Below are 18,386 nucleotides of genomic sequence, written 5' to 3'. Positions count from 1 at the left end.
ATATCCAATAATCCTTGTCCACTTTTCAACGAAGAATTTTACACTTAGTTCACAATTTACCCTTGTTATTAATTATAAATATTTTTAATTATATTTTTCAAGACATTGAATTTATTGTATTCAAAGTGTGATATAGTAAAATTACTCTTTTTTATAGTTTCTTAAAATATGTGCAAAGTCAACAGTGGACAAGTATTATTGAACTGTTGGAATATTAAGTAAATGTTTAAAACAACAAATGATACAATGCTTGATATAATTTAGATACATTAAGTATTAATATAAAGAATTAGATGTTGAAAATAAACATTCTTAATCATTCAGTATCCAACCTTAGAGATAATATTTAAATTATTCAGATCATTTCCAACCCCATTCTATTTTTCTCTCCGTTTTCTATATTTGGAGAGTGAAATAGAGAATTGTTCTCCAATCACTCTCTATAATACTCTCCATTCTCTATTTATAGAGAGGTGAATAGTAATTTTCCGAATTTGGAGAATTACTATTCACCTCTCTATTTCACCTTTTTATTATTTTAATATTGTTTGTAACTAACATATATTATTTTCATATAAGACTATTTATTAAATTTCTAATATTCGTAATTTTTTTTAAAATATAATACAATATTTTTAAAAACAAAATAATTAATAGATACTACTTTCATCCCGAATTAATAATATTTTAAATATTTTTTTCAATATTCATCACTTAAAGAGATAATTTAATTTTTTTACTGATTTTCACTAAAGAATGCACAAAATTTAAATGATAAAATAAAAATTTTAATTTAAAAATACAATACATGACATAATAATCTAAATACAAGATAACAATACAATACATAACATAATGATTTTAGAATCACAATAATAATTTAGCAAACTGGTAGATCGTTTTAAAATTTAACAATATTCAAAAAATAAAAATAAAAATAGTGTGCGATCTAGAGAATTGTTGTGTTTGTAATTATGATTGTGCTTATAGATTTCTTTTTTCATTTTTTCATAGTTATTCTTTAAAATTTAGAATAAAATATAATTTTATATTAAATAAAAAATTAAAAAATAATAATTTCATATTACATGAAAATTATATAGGGTGATTATTTTGGAAAAACAAAGGAACGGATTTATATTATGAAATAAAAAAATGAAATATAAATAAAATAATAATATAATATTGAGGATAGAGAAAAAAATTCTTTTTTAGAGAATAAATAGAGAATTGGGTTGGAGTTACACGATCTCCAACCCTACTCGTTTTTACTTTTCATTTTCTATATTTAGAGAGTAAAATAGAAAATGTCTTCTCCGACCACTCTCTATTTTACCTTCTACTCTTGGAGAACTATTATTCATACTCTCTGTTTCACTATTTGAATATTATATTATTATTTCTATTTTTTCATAATTAACATATTATTTTTTTATATTTAGTTAAATATCTATTATCTACAATTCCTTTTAAATTTAATATAACATTTTTAAAAATATTTTATTTTATATATATACTATTTTCATCTCGAATTAATAATATTTAAAATATTTTTTTAATTTTTGTCACTTGTGATACAATTTGATGTTATGTTAATTTCCACTATGAAGAATGAACAAAATTTAAATGATAAGCTAAACTTTTAATTTAAAAATATAATACATAACATAATAATTTAAATATAAGATAACAATAGATACAATGCATAACATAATAATTTTAAAAATTACAACAATGATTTAGTAATCCGGCAACTCATTTCTAGATTTAACGATATTCGAAAAAAGAATTAATGTATGATTTAAAGAAGTTGTGATTGTGATTGCGGTTGTGCTTGTTGATTTCTTTTTTCAATTATTTGTAGTAGTTCTTTATAAATTTAGAAATAATATATAATTTAATATTAAATTAAAAATTAAAAAATGAAATTTTTTACATGAGATGAAATTATATAGGATGACTATTCATAAAAAAAGAAAGAAAGATGAAAATTTATATTATGAAATAAGAAAATAAAAAGGAAATAAAAATAATAATATAATATTAAGGAGAGAGAAAAAAATTATTTTTTTCAGAGAGTAAAATAGAGAATTCAGTTGAACTTGGTTGTTCGGAAAAAAAAAAAGAACTGTACATTGGAGAGTAAAATAGAGTGTGGATTTGGAGATGTCCTTAATCGTCTCAAAGAATAGAGAACTTTATACTTTAAATAGAATGTAGGGTTAAAGATGCCCTCAAAAGTGCATTCAAATTCAGACGTGTTAATCTAATAAAAACAAATGAGGCCTAAGTGTACTTTATTTTATGTCCTCACTTCATTCAGTATGCATATTAGTGATGTTATTTGTTGTTCCGTCATTCATTCTCATGACAAACTTTTTTTAAAAAAATAATCTAAGAGTCCATTTGTATTGGCTTTAAAAAAATAGTTTTTAATTCAAAAAATAAAAGATAAATCAAACTTAAAGGACTTAAGTAAGGAGATGTCAACTTTTGATTTTTAATTTTTCTATAAACTGTTTTAAGTTATTGTTTAACTTTACCGAGCACTTCTAAATTGTGATAAAAATAGCTCATTTAAGTTGTATTTGTAAATAATTTAACAAGATAGACTTAAAATGAATATAATATCAAATAATATTTGTTCGTCATGTTCATATCACAAATCAAAATATATTCTCGTTAATATATAATATCAAATAATATTTGTTCGTCATGTACTCATGTTCATATCACAAATCACAATATATTCTCGTTAATAAGTAAATATTAATGATTTACAAATTTTTAAATAGAAAAAAATATAATTTTACAATAGTTTACTAGTCAACAAAATTAATAATAACTTTTTTTTTTGAAGGTAATCATTTTATATAGTATGAATGAACTTTATTCTTTATTTTCTTTTAGGAACTTTCAAACATTGTCAATTAAAAATAGATTAAGTACTCTCTATAGTTATAATTTGATAATTGTAAATTCGTAGCTACATGTTATATGGAGAAGAGAAGCGAGCGAGACTGTGAGAGAGAGGAGAGTGACGAGAGAGGGGAAAAAGAGTGGGAAAAAGGTGAATTGCATATGTATATCGATTAGATAATTGTACATTATACATATGTATTTATATATATATATGATAGATTGGGAGAGAGAGGAGATAATAAGCGAGATTGGGAGAGGGAGGAGAGAGGCGAGCGAAATTGACAGAAAGAGGAGAGAGGCGAGCGAGAGAGGGCAGAGAGTGGGAGAGAGATGAATTGTATGTATGTGTTTATAATTGTATATTATACATATGCATATATATGGTAAGCAACTTTGGGAGAGAGAGAGGATTGGGAGGAGAAAGGCGAGTGAGAGAGAGGTAGAGAGGTAAATTGTCTTTGTATATAATTGTATATTCTACATATGTATTTGTATATTCTGGCGAATTATACATATACAAACGTGACTAATTATACAAACTCAAAGTCAGCCCACGTAATTAATGTATAATGTTAGTTGCGAGAGGTAATTGTAGCAAACTATAGCTATGATGAGTAATTAAATATTATAAATTTTCTTAATCGCATAATTTTACTACTATGTGAAAGTGGAAACGAGATTTCTCTATATATCACATATATATGTGAATACACTAGATAGACATTATATACATGTATCTAATGTGATTCACATGTACCACATATGAAAGATATAACACTCGCGACCAAAATAGGAGGGAAGCAAGTGAAACTTGTATATTTATGTTATGTGAATCCAGTTAAATACAATGTATGTAGAATAAATTATCTAAATTAATCGAACTTTAATATGGACGGTTAATAAAAAAAAGATGCTACCCCCCACCAACCACCCTGAAACACACAGAAAAAGCAGTTGTGCCACCTGCTCTGTTTTTCTCTCACACTGTGATGAGTTTTTTGCAGTTTTTTATTCTATTCCCTTTTTTTTCCTCTCTAGTAGTCACTATATAGTACATTCTCCATCATTTTCATATTATACCAAAAGAAAACCAAAACCCCTTTTCATTTTTCTCTTCAAAGCTAAAGTTTTCAGAATCTTTTCATAGTCAGCATCCATGAACCCACATGGTATATTCATTTATTTTATTATATAAAGATGATTTCTTTGTTTTTTTCTGTCTGATACAAATGTGCCTTTAAAAATTGCTGTTTTGGGGGTTTTTGTTCAAGGCTTGTCTGGTTTTACTTTCATGGTGTTTGTTAAGCTGTAATGTAGTTGTAGTTTTCTGCATTAAAGATTCTATCTTTTTGTAAGGAAGTGAAAAGGGTCTTTCTTGATTGAGTTTGTTAGACCATTTTCGTATGAACTTCTTTGTTTGTATTGTTGCTATTGTTATTTTGCCTTTGATTTGATTTGTGTGGTTTCTTAGCTTTTTGTTTCTGATTTTTGATGCTATGCAGGGTGAAAAGCTTTAGGTTTTTCTTGATTTCATCTTTTAGGCTTGCTTAAGACTGTTGTATTAGGGACATTGTTTAGCATTAGAATAGTTTGAGTTGTCTCTGCTGAGATTTGTTGATCTGTAGTGGAGAAGTAGTATTGAAAATGCAGAGACCACCACAAGAAGATTTTTTACTAAAGGAGACCAAACCCCACCTTGGTGGAGGGAAGGTCATGGGTGATAAGCTTACTAGTACCTATGACTTGGTTGAGCAAATGCAGTATCTTTATGTGAGGGTGGTGAAAGCAAAGGATTTGCCAGGGAAGGATGTTACGGGTAGTCTTGATCCTTATGTTGAGGTTAGGCTTGGAAACTATAGGGGTACAACTCGTCATTTCGAGAAGAAATCGAATCCTGAATGGAGTCAGGTGTTTGCTTTTTCTAAGGATCGGATTCAGGCTTCTGTGCTGGAGGTGAATGTGAAAGATAAGGATTTCATTAAGGATGATTTTGTTGGTCGTGTTATGTTTGATTTGAATGAGATCCCTAAAAGGGTTCCTCCGGACAGTCCTCTTGCTCCACAGTGGTATAGGTTGGAGGATAGACATGGTAATAAAGTCAAAGGAGAGTTGATGTTGGCTGTTTGGATGGGTACTCAAGCTGATGAAGCTTTTCCTGAATCTTGGCATTCAGATTCTGCAGCTGTTACTGGTGCCGATGCTCTTGCGACTATAAGGTCTAAGGTGTACCTCTCACCAAAGCTGTGGTACCTTAGAGTTAATGTGATTGAGGCTCAGGACTTGATTCCCGGTGACAGAAGTAGGTTTCCAGAGGTTTACGTGAAGGCCATCCTCGGAAATCAGGCGTTGAGAACAAGAGTTTCCATGAGCAAGACTATTAATCCCATGTGGAATGAGGATCTCATGTTTGTAGCTGCAGAACCATTTGAGGAGCCATTAATTTTGAGTGTCGAAGATAGAGTTGCACCAAATAATGATGTAGTACTTGGAAGATGTGCTATTCCTTTGCAGTACATTGAAAGGAGGTTGGACCACAGACCTATTAACAGTAAGTGGTATAATCTTGAAAAGCACATTATCATTGAGGGAGAAAAGAAGAAGGAAATCAAATTCGCAAGCAGGATTCACATGAGGCTATATTTGGAAGGAGGGTACCATGTGCTGGATGAATCAACACACTACAGCAGTGATCTAAGACCAACCGCAAAGCAGTTGTGGAAGTCCAGCATTGGTGTTCTAGAATTGGGTATTCTGAATGCTCACGGCATTTCGCCGATGAAAACAAAAGATGGACGGGCTACAACAGATGCCTATTGTGTTGCCAAGTATGGGCAGAAGTGGGTCAGAACTAGGACAATTATTGATAGCTTTGCTCCCAAGTGGAACGAGCAATACACTTGGGAAGTATTTGATCCCTGCACTGTCATAACTATTGGTGTTTTTGATAATTGCCATCTGCAAGTTGGAGATAAGTCTGGTGGGGCTAAGGACTCGAGGATTGGGAAGGTCAGGGTCCGTCTTTCAACTCTAGAAACGGGTCGTGTCTACACGCATTCTTATCCACTTCTGGTCTTACATCCTACCGGGGTGAAGAAGATGGGTGAAATTCACTTGGCTGTAAGATTTACTTGCTCATCATTATTGAATATGATGCATATGTACTCTCAGCCACTGCTACCCAAAATGCACTATATTTATCCTTTAACTGTTAGTCAGCTTGACAACTTGAGGCATCAAGCCACTCAGATTGTCTCTATGAGGCTAAGTCGTGCTGAGCCGCCTTTGAGGAAAGAGATAGTGGAGTATATGTTAGATGTCGGTTCTCACATGTGGAGTATGAGGAGAAGCAAAGCTAATGTTTTTAGAATCATGGGTGTTTTAGGTGGATTAATTGCTATTGGGAAATGGTTTGATCAAATTTGCAATTGGAAAAATCCCATTACGACTGTTCTGATCCATATACTGTTCTTGATACTAGTTCTATATCCGGAGCTTATTCTGCCAACCATTTTCCTCTATCTCTTCTTAATCGGAGTTTGGTACTACAGATGGAGGCCTAGACATCCTCCCCACATGGACACACGTCTTTCTTGTGCTGATAATGCCCATCCTGATGAACTAGACGAGGAGTTTGATACTTTTCCTACTTCACGTCCTCCTGATATTGTTCGGATGAGGTATGACCGTTTGAGAAGTATTGCTGGAAGGATACAGACTGTGGTTGGTGACATGGCTACTCAAGGGGAGAGGCTGCAGTCTTTGTTGAGCTGGAGAGACCCTAGAGCAACCGCGCTGTTTGTTGTTTTCTGCTTGATTGCTGCCATTGCGCTGTATGTCACGCCCTTCCAAGTTGTGGCTCTCGTGACTGGATTTTACGTTCTGAGACATCCGCGATTTCGCCATAAGCTACCATCTACTCCAGTGAACTTCTTCAGAAGATTACCTGCCAGAACAGACTGTATGCTATGAGCTGTACTGTTAGCTGCTGTTATCCATTTTCCCTTTGTGTCTCTTTGTTGATGAAATTGATGTAGAAATAAGCAAGGCTTTGGGTTTTTTCTTCTATGAAACTGCTTAGATGTAGTGAATTTTCTATTGAAAGATGGCTGTTAGATGCAATTCCATATTACTTGTACTAGTTTTCTTTTTCTGAACTTTCTCAATGATTAGTCAATGTATTGCTCTTTTCATTAGTAATAAATTTGTTGTTTTTTTTGGTGAGGTGTACAATAATAAACATTCACGTATAATTTCACAAGTGGGATCTGGAGAAAGTAGTGCGTACGCAGAGTTTACTCTTATATTGTGAAGGTAAAGAAGTTGTTTTCTATAAATCTAATTAGATACCATTTAAGTACCTAGCTTCTTTTGTGAAGATTAATAAATTTATTTCTCAATTTCTTAGGGTAGGTGAAAGGACATGTTGATATTTTATGAGTTCTCATTATTTTACTAGATTTGGTGTTGAGAATGTCAAGACATTGATGTTTTAGATTTGTAACATATTAATTATTGTATCATAATTAATTTAATGTGGAACAATTGTCTTCACCATTGTAGTATAATGCAAGTTGGTGATATTTATATTATACAACTTGATAACAAAACAATATAGAGATTCCAACAACCTTTTGTTATATGCTTTATATATGATGTTGGATCTGGAATATTAGTATAATAATAGTAGTACCTATCAAAGCAAATAACTTATTGTAAAAAGGAAAAAAAATACATTTTTCTATATATCTATCTACCTTTAATTTCGAAACAATGATAAAATTTGTCTCTGTATAATCTATAGGTCAAATTACGTAATCAACAATGATAGTTACATCAAGATAGAAAGCATACAATCATACTCCTTAGGAATGCAACCATAGACTTAACATATTAAAGAATAATTGTGTTGCGTATTTAATTATTCCGTCATATACTTACATTATTCATCGAGTCAGAAAGAAATCGCCTAATATTTATCCGCACCACTAGAGTTATCATTTATATACATTATACAACAATTTTAAATGAGAGAGATATTCAAAGTGTATCCAAAGAACAAAAGATACAATTCAAAACCTTTGGAACTTGAAATGTCGCTTTATTTGAGGCTTTTGAACGAAAGATCTATTGAAAACAATCTCTCTATCTCCACTTGTCCGATACCTTCACGATATACAAAAAAGTAAGTGTATAGACTCCACTTGTGCGGTTATCAGAGTATTTTCTTATTTTGCCTTAACGAACCTTCCCATTTATAGGGTTGTGTAGGTGCACTAATTTTCCGGATCCAACAGCATTAAAAATAATAAAAAAACATAGTTGCAGGATCTTTATATTGTTGTCTTTATAAGCAAACAAATAAATAATGTCAACTTGCAATATACAAACAATACTAAGTACAATAATTCTCTCTTTACATTGAATATTTGTAGAAACATCATTGTCAGACATTCCAAAAACACAAAAATTGCTTCATCCTTAAGGAAAAACCAGCTTACCAAGAAATGAAATTGATCCTGAATGCTTGCACCTCCAATTCCGATATCAACATATCAAATGTAATCACACTCGTGGGAGGTCTGAAGAGGGTGGTGTATACACATACCTTGCCCCTAACTTCGAGAAGATAGACAAGTTGTTTCTGATAAACTCTGAAGTAGTGTAAAGCGTTTCAAAGCAGGTATGCATGGGAATACAGTAGCGAAGATGCATGCAATATCGAGTCAATAAAAATAGATATAGTAACTTGGATAAAGAGAGTACTTTGAATGAATTAATCATGGAGCATGTTTTTCAAAATGAAAACATCCACAATCAAAGCAGCAAACTTTCAACAAACTTAGAATGAATAAACAGTAAATCTACTAGATCTAAACAGTTCAAGGAGATCTTACACACAAAAGCAGGACCTAACATTCACCAGTAGGTGCAGGACAAAAAGAGCCTGACTCATTTACATCAATTTGAGACACAGAGAGAAGCACATAGGAATGATAAAAACAACGTAAGGCAAAGGTACGGTTCTCATAGCATACAGTCTGTTCTCGCAGGCAGTCTTCTGAAGAAATTAAGTGGCGCAGATGGTAGCTTGTGACGGAACCTTGGATGTCTCAGTACATAAAATCCTGTCAAGAGTGCCACAACTTGGAAGGGTGTCACATAGAGCACAATGGCAGCAATCAAGCAGAAAATGACAAACAGCGCGGTTGCTCTAGGGTCTCTCCAGCTCAACAAAGACTGCAGCCTCTCCCCTTGAGTAGCCAAATCACCAACCACAGTCTGAATCCTTCCAGCAATACTTCTCAAACGGTCATACCTCATACGAACAATATCAGGAGGACGTGAAGTAGGGAAAGTGTCAAATTCCTCATCCAGTTCATCAGGATGAGCATTATCAGCACAAGAAAGACGAGTATCCATGTGAGGAGGATGCCTAGGCCTCCATCTGTAGTACCAAACTCCAATTAGGAAGAGATATAGGAAAATGGTTGGCAGAATAAGTTCCGGATATAGAACCAGTATCAAGAACAATATATGGATAAGAACAGTTGTGATGGGATTTTTCCAATTGCATATTTGATCAAACCATCTTCCAATAGCTATTAATCCACCTAAAACACCCATAATCCTAAAAAAATTAGCTTTGCTTCTCCTCATACTCCACATGTGAGAACCAACATCTAACATATACTCCACTATCTCTTTCCTCAAAGGTGGCTCAGCACGACTCAGCCTCATAGAGACAATCTGAGTGGCTTGATGCCTCAAGCTGTCCAGCTGAGTAACAGTTAAAGGATGAATATAGTGCATTTTGGGTAACAGTGGCTGAGAGTACATATGCATCATATTCATTAACGATGAGCAAGTAAATCTTACAGCCAAGTGAATTTCACCCATCTTCTTTACCCCAGTAGGATGCAAGACCAGTAGTGGATAAGAATGTGTGTAAACACGATCTGTTTCGAGAGTTGAAAGACGGATTCTGACCTTTCCAATCCTCGAGTCCCTAGACCCTCCAGGTTTATCTCCTCCATGCAGATGACAATTATCAAATACACCAATAGTTATGACAGTGCAGGGATCAAATACTTCCCAAGTGTATTGCTCGTTCCACTTGGGAGCAAAGCTATCTATAATTGTCCTCGTTCGAACCCACTTCTGCCCATATTTCGCAACACAATAGGCATCTGTCGTTGCCCGATTATCTTTTGTTTTCATCGGCGAAAGGCCCTGAGCATTAAGAATACCCAATTCTAGGACACCTATACTGGACTTCCACAGCTGCTTTGCAGTTGGTCTAAGATCACTGCTGTAGTGTGTTGATTCATCCAGTACATGGTACCCTCCTTCTAAATAAAGTCTCATGTGAATCCTGCTTGCAAATTTGATTTCTTTCTTCTTTTCTCCCTCAACAATAATGTGCTTTTCAAGATTATACCACCTACTGTTAATAGGTCTGTGGTCAAACCTCCTATCAATATACTGCAAAGGAATAACACATCTTCCAAGTACTTCATCCTTGTTTGCTGCAGTAACTCTATCTTCCACACTCAAAATTAATGGCTCCTCGAATGGTTCTGCTGCTACAAACATCAGATCCTCATTCCACATGGGATTAATAGTCTTGCTCATGGAAACTCTGGTTCTCAATGCCTGATTTCCCAGGATGGCCTTCACGTAAACCTCTGGAAACCTACTTCGGTCACTGGGAATCAAGTCCTGAGCCTCAATCACATTAACTCTAAGGTACCACAGTTTTGGTGAGAGGTACACCTTAGACCTTATATTTGCAAGAGCATCAGCACCACTTACAGTAGCCGCATCCGAATGCCAAGATTCAGGAAAGGCTTCATCAGCTTGAGTACCCATCCAAACAGCCAACATCAACTCTCCTTTCACTTTGTTACCATGTCTATCCTCCAACCTATACCACTGTGGAGCAAGAGGACTGTCCGGAGGAACCCTTTTAGGGATCTCATTCAAATCAAACATAACACGACCAACAAAATCATCCTTAATAAAATCCTTATCTTTCACATTCACCTCAAGTACAGAAGCCTGAATCCGCTCCTTGGAAAAAGCAAATACCTGATTCCATTCAGGATTTGATTTCTTCTCGAAATGACGAGTTGTACCCCTATAGTTTCCCAGCCTAACCTCAACATAAGGATCAAGACTACCCGTAACATCCTTCCCTGGTAAATCCTTTGCTTTCACCACCCGAACATAAAGATACTGCATTTGCTCAACCAAGTCATAGGTGCTAGTAAGCTTATCACCCGTAACCTTCCCTCCACCAAGGTGGGGTTTGGTCTCCTTTAATGAAAAATCTTCTTGAGGTGGTCTCTGCATTTTCAAACCTTTCTACTTCTCCACCACAATTAAGCCAAATGTCCTAAGTAATATCTCTCAGAAACAACTCAAAACTACACTACTACTCAAGAAACTTCATATACAACACAATCTAAGTTTGTTTTACCCTAATTCTAACTTAAGGTTTAAAAAGAACCTCATGAAGGACAACCCCAAAAACGCCCAAAATCATTCACAACCTCAGATCTGGTTCACCTGAATGCTTAACCCTGCAAAACCCATTTTTATATATGAAAAACTAAGCTTAAAAACCATATAAAATAATAAAAAACTTTCAACAAACTCCAATAAAGAAAACACTCTTCTCCCTTACCCATAATATAAAAGGGAAAAAAATAATTTAAACTTCTAATATCAAGATTATAACAATATTACAGCTACACCTACCAAGAATGTAAAAAAAAATTGGATTTTTCAAGAAGACATTAATTAAACTTTTCAACATGAAATAAAAAATATTCAGAAAGAGAAATGAATATACCTTGAAGGGTTCATGTGAGATGACAGTGAAAGATGGGAATTTTGCTGATAAGGTTCTAAAGATTGGAATTTTGAGGAGAAAAAGCAAAAGGGGTTTGGTTGCTTTTGGGTTTCAAAGTGATGGAGAATGGTATAGTGAGGTCTAGATAGAAAAAGTGAAGAGACAACAACAAGGGTAAAGAAACAGAGAGAGAAAAAAAAGGAAAAGAGTAAAGTTAGAGAGAGAAAAGGATTGAAAAAGACAGAGCAGGGTGGTGGGGGTGAGTAGTACTCTGTTTTCTTGTGTTCATCAATGGAGGGGACATAGTGGGGAAAGGGTGGGGGATGAATATGCTGAAATTTCTTTTTTCGGGGTTTGATATTAGTATTAAAATTAGATTTTCATCGAAGGCAATATTCATCTAATTGAAGGTGTTTTCGAATTAAAAATATTTAATTAAGAATAAAAAGGTATTTATTACTATCACTCTATTATTTTCTTCGTTTTAAAAAGATTGTTCCTATTTCCTTTTTAGTTTGTTTCAAAAAGAATATTTCTTTTCGTTTTTTGGCAACATTTTAACTTTAACATTTCACGTAGCATGTTTAAGACCATAAAATTAAGGCTGACATAACTTCAATTTAGAACCACAAAATAAAAAAGTTTTTTTTCTTTTCTTAAACTCCGTTGCAAGTCAAACTGGGTCATCCTTTTTGAAACGGAGGGATTACAATTTTTATTGGTGTTGTGTTCCAATATTACACTGAACCTAATATAGATATATAAACTGCATTTTCGTGCTGTATAGTTATATTTAGGCTTGACTAATTGAAATTTACATCGAAAAAATCTCTAATAGTAATGGCGTTTGGTAGGTTTCATTGTGAATTTGAAAAAAAATATATAAAAATTGATTATTTATTTGATTTTCACATTAGAGTCTGACTACTCGCTAATTGTAAGGACTTATTCGGAAGGAACGAAACGCTATCTATTAAGAACTTTTTCATGCCCAAAGCTTGAATCTGAGGCCTCTAGTTAAAGAAAGAGTCATCGCATCCACTTTTAAAAGTGAAAAAAATATTTAAAAAAATAAAATTATATTTGATCACAAATACAAATTAGAGTTTTTTTTTTAAAAAAAGAAATATAATTTAAAATTAAATTAAACTATATTTAAATTCAAATATTCTAATTAAAAATAGAAATAACAAGCTTAAATCACTACGTTTATGAGATCATAGATATATACATCCATGTGATTGCGTCAAGCGAATAATTTTTTTTTTCGTGTGGGTCTTTGTCATCCCTTTTTATGTAAATAATGATATTTAATAAAATCCTTATAAGTATTTAATTATATATACTTTAATATTATAATATTAATTTAAAATTATCGTACCAATTTATAAACTTCAAATTTTATATTATATAAAAATTATGTGACCATTTTGAGAGATATTGCAAGAATGTGTAGTCCAGCTTTGCATTTAATAAAATTCAAATTGTTGGTAATAAAAAAAATAGTTTCATTAGGTAGATAAGACATTTCTTCAAATTTAAGTGATAAATATTATGCATTAAATGCCAAATAATAATAATTTTTATGTTATGATGATCTTTTGTATGATTCAATAGAAAATTCAACATTCCAACTATTTCATCATGCATTCATATTAGTTAGGTGATTTCTTTCTAATATGTCTTAATTTTAATAAATAATTATCTGATATCGTTGCTGATAAAAGATACTAGATATTTTTGTAAATTAGTTGAGATATATGAAAATTAATCTACATATCACGATTATTAGTCAATGTTTGTTATGTTACAAGATTGAGGAGTGAATTGACAAATAAATTAGAAAGAATATTCAACATCAGTTGTGGTGCAATGGTGGAATTGTTTTACCTTAACATAAGGTCTGGGGTTCGAACCCTGAATACGGAAAAAATTATTTTGTAAGCGTCGCCCCGAAAATCGGCCCTACCGTACGCAATTCGAATTTAATCGTAGCGGACATATTTATCAAATGAAAGCAAGGACTTGAGCCCTAGAAGGCCCAATCTCTTTGGTCCAAATAGATAGCACTCTTTAAGGTCCACAAATACTTTGTGCTAATTTTTGCAAATGTCTCTTTTTAGGCTATCGTCTAACATTTGTAATAACTACAAAGTTTTAGTACGTTCTAACGTTTTCTCATAAAAATATTTATTTCTCGAAAAAAACCTTAAAACATTAATCTAAAAGGTTCATATATTACGAGATACATAATAAAAATGTATCATTTACTAAATAGTTAGCTATTACAAACAGTAAGGCTTGAGCCCAAAAAACTGTGGAAGGCCTTTTTTTCAGCCCAAAGAGATGACACTATGAGGTCCACAACTCTAGCAAACTTCCGTATCAACACGAGCCCAATAAATCACATAAAAAGTGGTTTGACGTAAACTCAATTTATGTGATATATTTTTGGGCAACTTTCATATATAGCAAATAAAAAAATTTATATTTGTATACTATAACAAAATTTGCATAATTGCGCTCCATAGCAAACATATAAACTGTATAATTCGCTATACATATACAGTTGAAGCAAATTGTATAAAACGAAGTGTATAAAACAAGAAAGAGAAAGACACTTGGGCAGAGAACTGTATAAAAACGAAGTGTAAAAAACGAATTGTATTATTATAAGTGTGTAGAACGATTATATAAAATTTGAATTGGTATAAAATGAGAAAGAGAGAAAGACAAAAGAGACTTGACAAGGAATATACAATTGAATCGAATTGTATAAAACGAGAAAGAGAGAAATTAGATACAATTTGAAAATTGTATAAAACGAGAAAGAGAGAAAGGCAAAAGAAACTGGGCAGGGGAGTATTTTTATTGTATAATTATAGTGTATAGGACGAAAATATATGTACTTGCATGTGTATATACAATTTTCTCACGCTTTATACAAACAGAAACGCAATTTATACATTTCGCTTCTGTTTGTATAAGTGAGAAAGGCGAGGGTGGCGAGCGAAATTTGGAAGAGGGGAGAGAGGGAACAAAAATATATGTATTTATACAATTTTTTCTGCTTTATACAATTAGAAACAATTTTTATACACTTGTGTTTGTATAAAAAGTGAGGAAGCGAGCGAGAGATTGGAGGAGAGTGGCGAGCGAGATATTTGGGAGAGAGGCGCCTGACAATTTTTTACAAACGTTTGCTATGAAGCACAATTAAATCAAACCCTAGCTACTCCATTTATTTTAGGTTATTAGTTTGCTATTATATATAATTTTCCCTATATTTTTTAGTCCATCCAGTAAATGACACATTTCTTTTTCGTATAAATGGTTGATAATGTTATCAAATTCTACCCATATTGAGTTTCACTTATTTGACATTAAAAAAGAAAACTTTATTAATCTGAAACTAAATTATCAATGGAAAAAAAAATCTATAAAGAGCCTTTGAAATGTAGATATTGAAATTCCAAAAAACCTCATGAAACGAATATGTTGATATAGAGGTTTGAAATTTCTAAAATATTCTTGTCATAAAGTAGATACGTCAATGAACAGGTGTCTGCTTCTAGCCTCTTGTTAAAATTACATGATCATCATATTCGTGAAGAAAACCAAGAAAATTCATAAAAGATTAAACTGAACGAAAAAAACAAAACAACCGTGTGAAACGTTAGACTTAACAATGAAATGCAAGAACAAATAATTTGTCTTGAAACCAAATTTAGACATTGAACTTTTCATACTTAGGTCTTTCCTACATGATAACCATTTTTCTATTTTTGGAATGCAGAAAAAGAGGACTCTTGCTCATGGCTCTTAAAATTTTTTTAATATATTTGCTTATATTAAATTAATAAATATATAAAGTATGAATTTTATATATGTTTTTATTGGATAATAATAGTTAATTAAGACTATATATTATTATTATCTAATTTTGTTACTTAATTATTGTAAATTTATATTCTTTGATATATAAATATCAAATGCAAAGTTTTTTTCTCGAGGGAGTGGGGTCCATGAAAGGTATTGCTATCTTTAGCTTTATTTTGTTGTTTTATTTCGATAATTGATATTATTTATTTTAAATTTTTAATTAATTTAAATTTGTGTCATATCACGTAAAGCTCGTTAAAAATGTATATAAAATACTTTTTATTTATAAAGCTCGAACTTAAGATCTCTTAAGAGTAAAAAAAATATATATTTTATATTTAGCCTTAAAAAACCTTATCTCCTCCCTCCACTAATTCAACATAAAAAAACAAACAAAAGAAAAATAAACACTCTTGACAAAATTATTGAGTTTTCTAACCCTCACAAGCAAAGCATTTTGTTTTGTTATTTGGTATTTGATATTTATATCAATATCAGGTTAAATTCGTAAAAAATATCATATCAAAAATAAAATACTTTCTAATAAAGATTTCATACTCAGAATTCAATTTAAAAGTCTCTAATTAAAAATAAAAATATACTTATTACTTAACCACTATTCTTATCGATCAAACAAGCAAAGTCTTACACTTACCTAAACCCCTTTATATTTATCATTAATATTTAAAGTTGTTTAGCATAACTAATTTTGCCTCACTTGGGAACTTGAAAAATTACTATTTATGGAATTTTTAGTTCCTCTACTCCATCTGTTACAATGTAGGTGTCAAAATTTAAATAGATACAGAGTTTAAATTAAAAAGATATGTTTTTGAAATTTGTAATTTTATATATGATAGTGTAAAATTTTCTCATTACGGTTTAATGAAAAGTTTGAATAAAATTATTCTTAAAGCATATAAAAGAGGCTTTTTTTCAAAATGATGTTTAAATAAAAAGTAACTTTAACATATAACAAATATAAAAATTAGATTTGTATGCTATAGCTATACTTTGCATAATTACGCTCCATAGCAAACATTAATATATATATTTCGCTATACATATACAAAAAAAAAACTATATAATTCGCTATACATATACAAAGAAATCAGTTGTATAATTCGCTATACATATACAAAAGAAAACAGTTGTATACGAGAGATTAATTGTATAATTTATGCATTTATAAAACGAGAAAGAGAGAAAGACAAAAGAAAATTGGGTAGGGGAATATTTGTATTGCATAATTATAAGTGTATAGGACGTAATTGCATGTATATGTACAGTTTTCTCTCGCTTTAGCTGAAACACAATTTATACATTTCGTTTATGTTTGTATAAGCAAGAGAGGCGAGGGTGGCGAGCGAGATCTGGGAGAGGGGAGATAGGAAAACGAAAATATATGTATATATACAATTTTCTCTCGCTTTATACAAATACAAACGCATTTTATACATTTGTGTTCGTATAAAAGCGAGAAGGAGAGTTTGAGAGAGAGACGACTGACAAACAGTTTAATAAAGAACACAATTAAATCAAAGTATGATTATAACATTTAATTTGAATTATTAATTTGCTATTTTATATACATTTTTTTCTTAAATATATGAAATAATGGATGTATGAACTAATCATAATTAATCATTTAATTATTTGTTATATTATATGATGTTGACCTTAATCAAATGCAAGTTGGTAAAGGGTATACGGCATGTTACACTTTCCTCAAAGGTGCCTAATTAATAAAAATTAGACACTTGAAATGGAAAAAATGAACTTCATTTTCTTTTTTAATAATTTTTCTTATACGGTGGATTTTTTTTTATCGGGAAGTTCTATATTAGGAGTAAAATACTTTTTATAAAGTCGATTTCATACACAGCAGGATTCAAATCCGAGACACCTTTGATTAAGAATGAAATAGTACTTATCACTTCATCACAATCCTTATTGACAGCTTAACCGATTCTATTAACTTAACACTTTATCCATCAAAACTTAATCAAATAGAAAGAAATTATCTTATACTATTTTTTTCTTCGATGAAATTTAAACTCAAACTAGATTTTACTTTACTATTCATGTTCATAGAGAGTCAATTATTCGAAAAATTACTTAACAATAGAGGGCACTAATATATAAATTTACTTTTTTGTATTAATAAATATTATTATTTCACCACGGCTTAAAAAATTAAGTTCAATAAGTCTAACAGAAGAATTAAAAACTTTTATCATAAATTATCGTTGATTGTCAAAACATGAGGTAGAAAAACAATATGAATAATGTAAAGTATTATTGATTCATTGAATCTAATAATGTCTTAATATTTATATATATAGAAAACTTAAAAAGAAACATAATTTACTTTGATTGTCATTTTCAGTATAACACCGGTAAATTTATTTAATCTCATGATGCTTACATTACTATCATTTTAATAGTAAAAATATTAATTATCACTATATTTTTACTAAATACATTTACTATATATTAACAATTTAGAAATGTTTATCTATATATATAACTGTTTTTTTATCTCATCAAATCATTATATTTGCATAAAGTTCTTTTGATCAAGTTTGATTATTTATTTCGTATTCATTTTTAAAATTTGACTAATTTAAATTTATATCAACAGAAATCATAATATTCACCATTTTAAACAAAAGTCATGCTTAATTATTTTAAATGATGAAATTGACAAGGTTGGATGACCTAATTT

General features: G+C 31.1%; 2 protein-coding genes across 2 annotated transcripts; one reads left to right on the top strand and one right to left on the bottom strand.

The window, feature by feature from the left end:
- Positions 1-3,949: 3,949 nt before the first annotated feature.
- Positions 3,950-7,138, top strand: LOC107032343 (FT-interacting protein 7-like). Its single transcript, XM_015233940.2, has 2 exons — positions 3,950-4,091; positions 4,425-7,138. Exon 2 carries the CDS (start codon positions 4,567-4,569, stop codon positions 6,889-6,891), a length of 2,325 nt encoding a protein of 774 aa, XP_015089426.1. The 5' UTR covers positions 3,950-4,091; positions 4,425-4,566; the 3' UTR covers positions 6,892-7,138.
- A 1,526-nt stretch (positions 7,139-8,664) lies between these two features.
- Positions 8,665-12,035, bottom strand: LOC107002242 (FT-interacting protein 7-like). Its single transcript, XM_015200182.2, has 2 exons — positions 11,777-12,035; positions 8,665-11,504 (listed from the first exon to the last, which is right to left on the bottom strand). The coding sequence occupies exon 2, from the start codon at positions 11,272-11,274 to the stop codon at positions 8,947-8,949; it is 2,328 nt and encodes a 775-aa protein (XP_015055668.1). The 5' UTR covers positions 11,275-11,504; positions 11,777-12,035; the 3' UTR covers positions 8,665-8,946.
- Between the last annotated feature and the right edge of the window lie 6,351 nt (positions 12,036-18,386).

The sequence above is a fragment of the Solanum pennellii genome, chromosome 10 (assembly GCF_001406875.1).
Source record: "Solanum pennellii chromosome 10, SPENNV200".
Classification (NCBI taxonomy): Eukaryota; Viridiplantae; Streptophyta; class Magnoliopsida; order Solanales; family Solanaceae; genus Solanum; species Solanum pennellii.
Note: the sequence above shows the minus strand (reverse complement) of the source record. Positions and strands in the feature narration are given on the sequence as shown.

What these genes read in the sequence shown, in the direction of transcription:
- LOC107032343 (XM_015233940.2), top strand. Translation starts at nt 4,567, where the DNA reads ATGCAGAGACCACCACAAGAAGATTTTTTACTAAAGGAGACCAAACCC.
- LOC107002242 (XM_015200182.2), bottom strand. Translation starts at nt 11,274, where the DNA reads ATGCAGAGACCACCTCAAGAAGATTTTTCATTAAAGGAGACCAAACCC.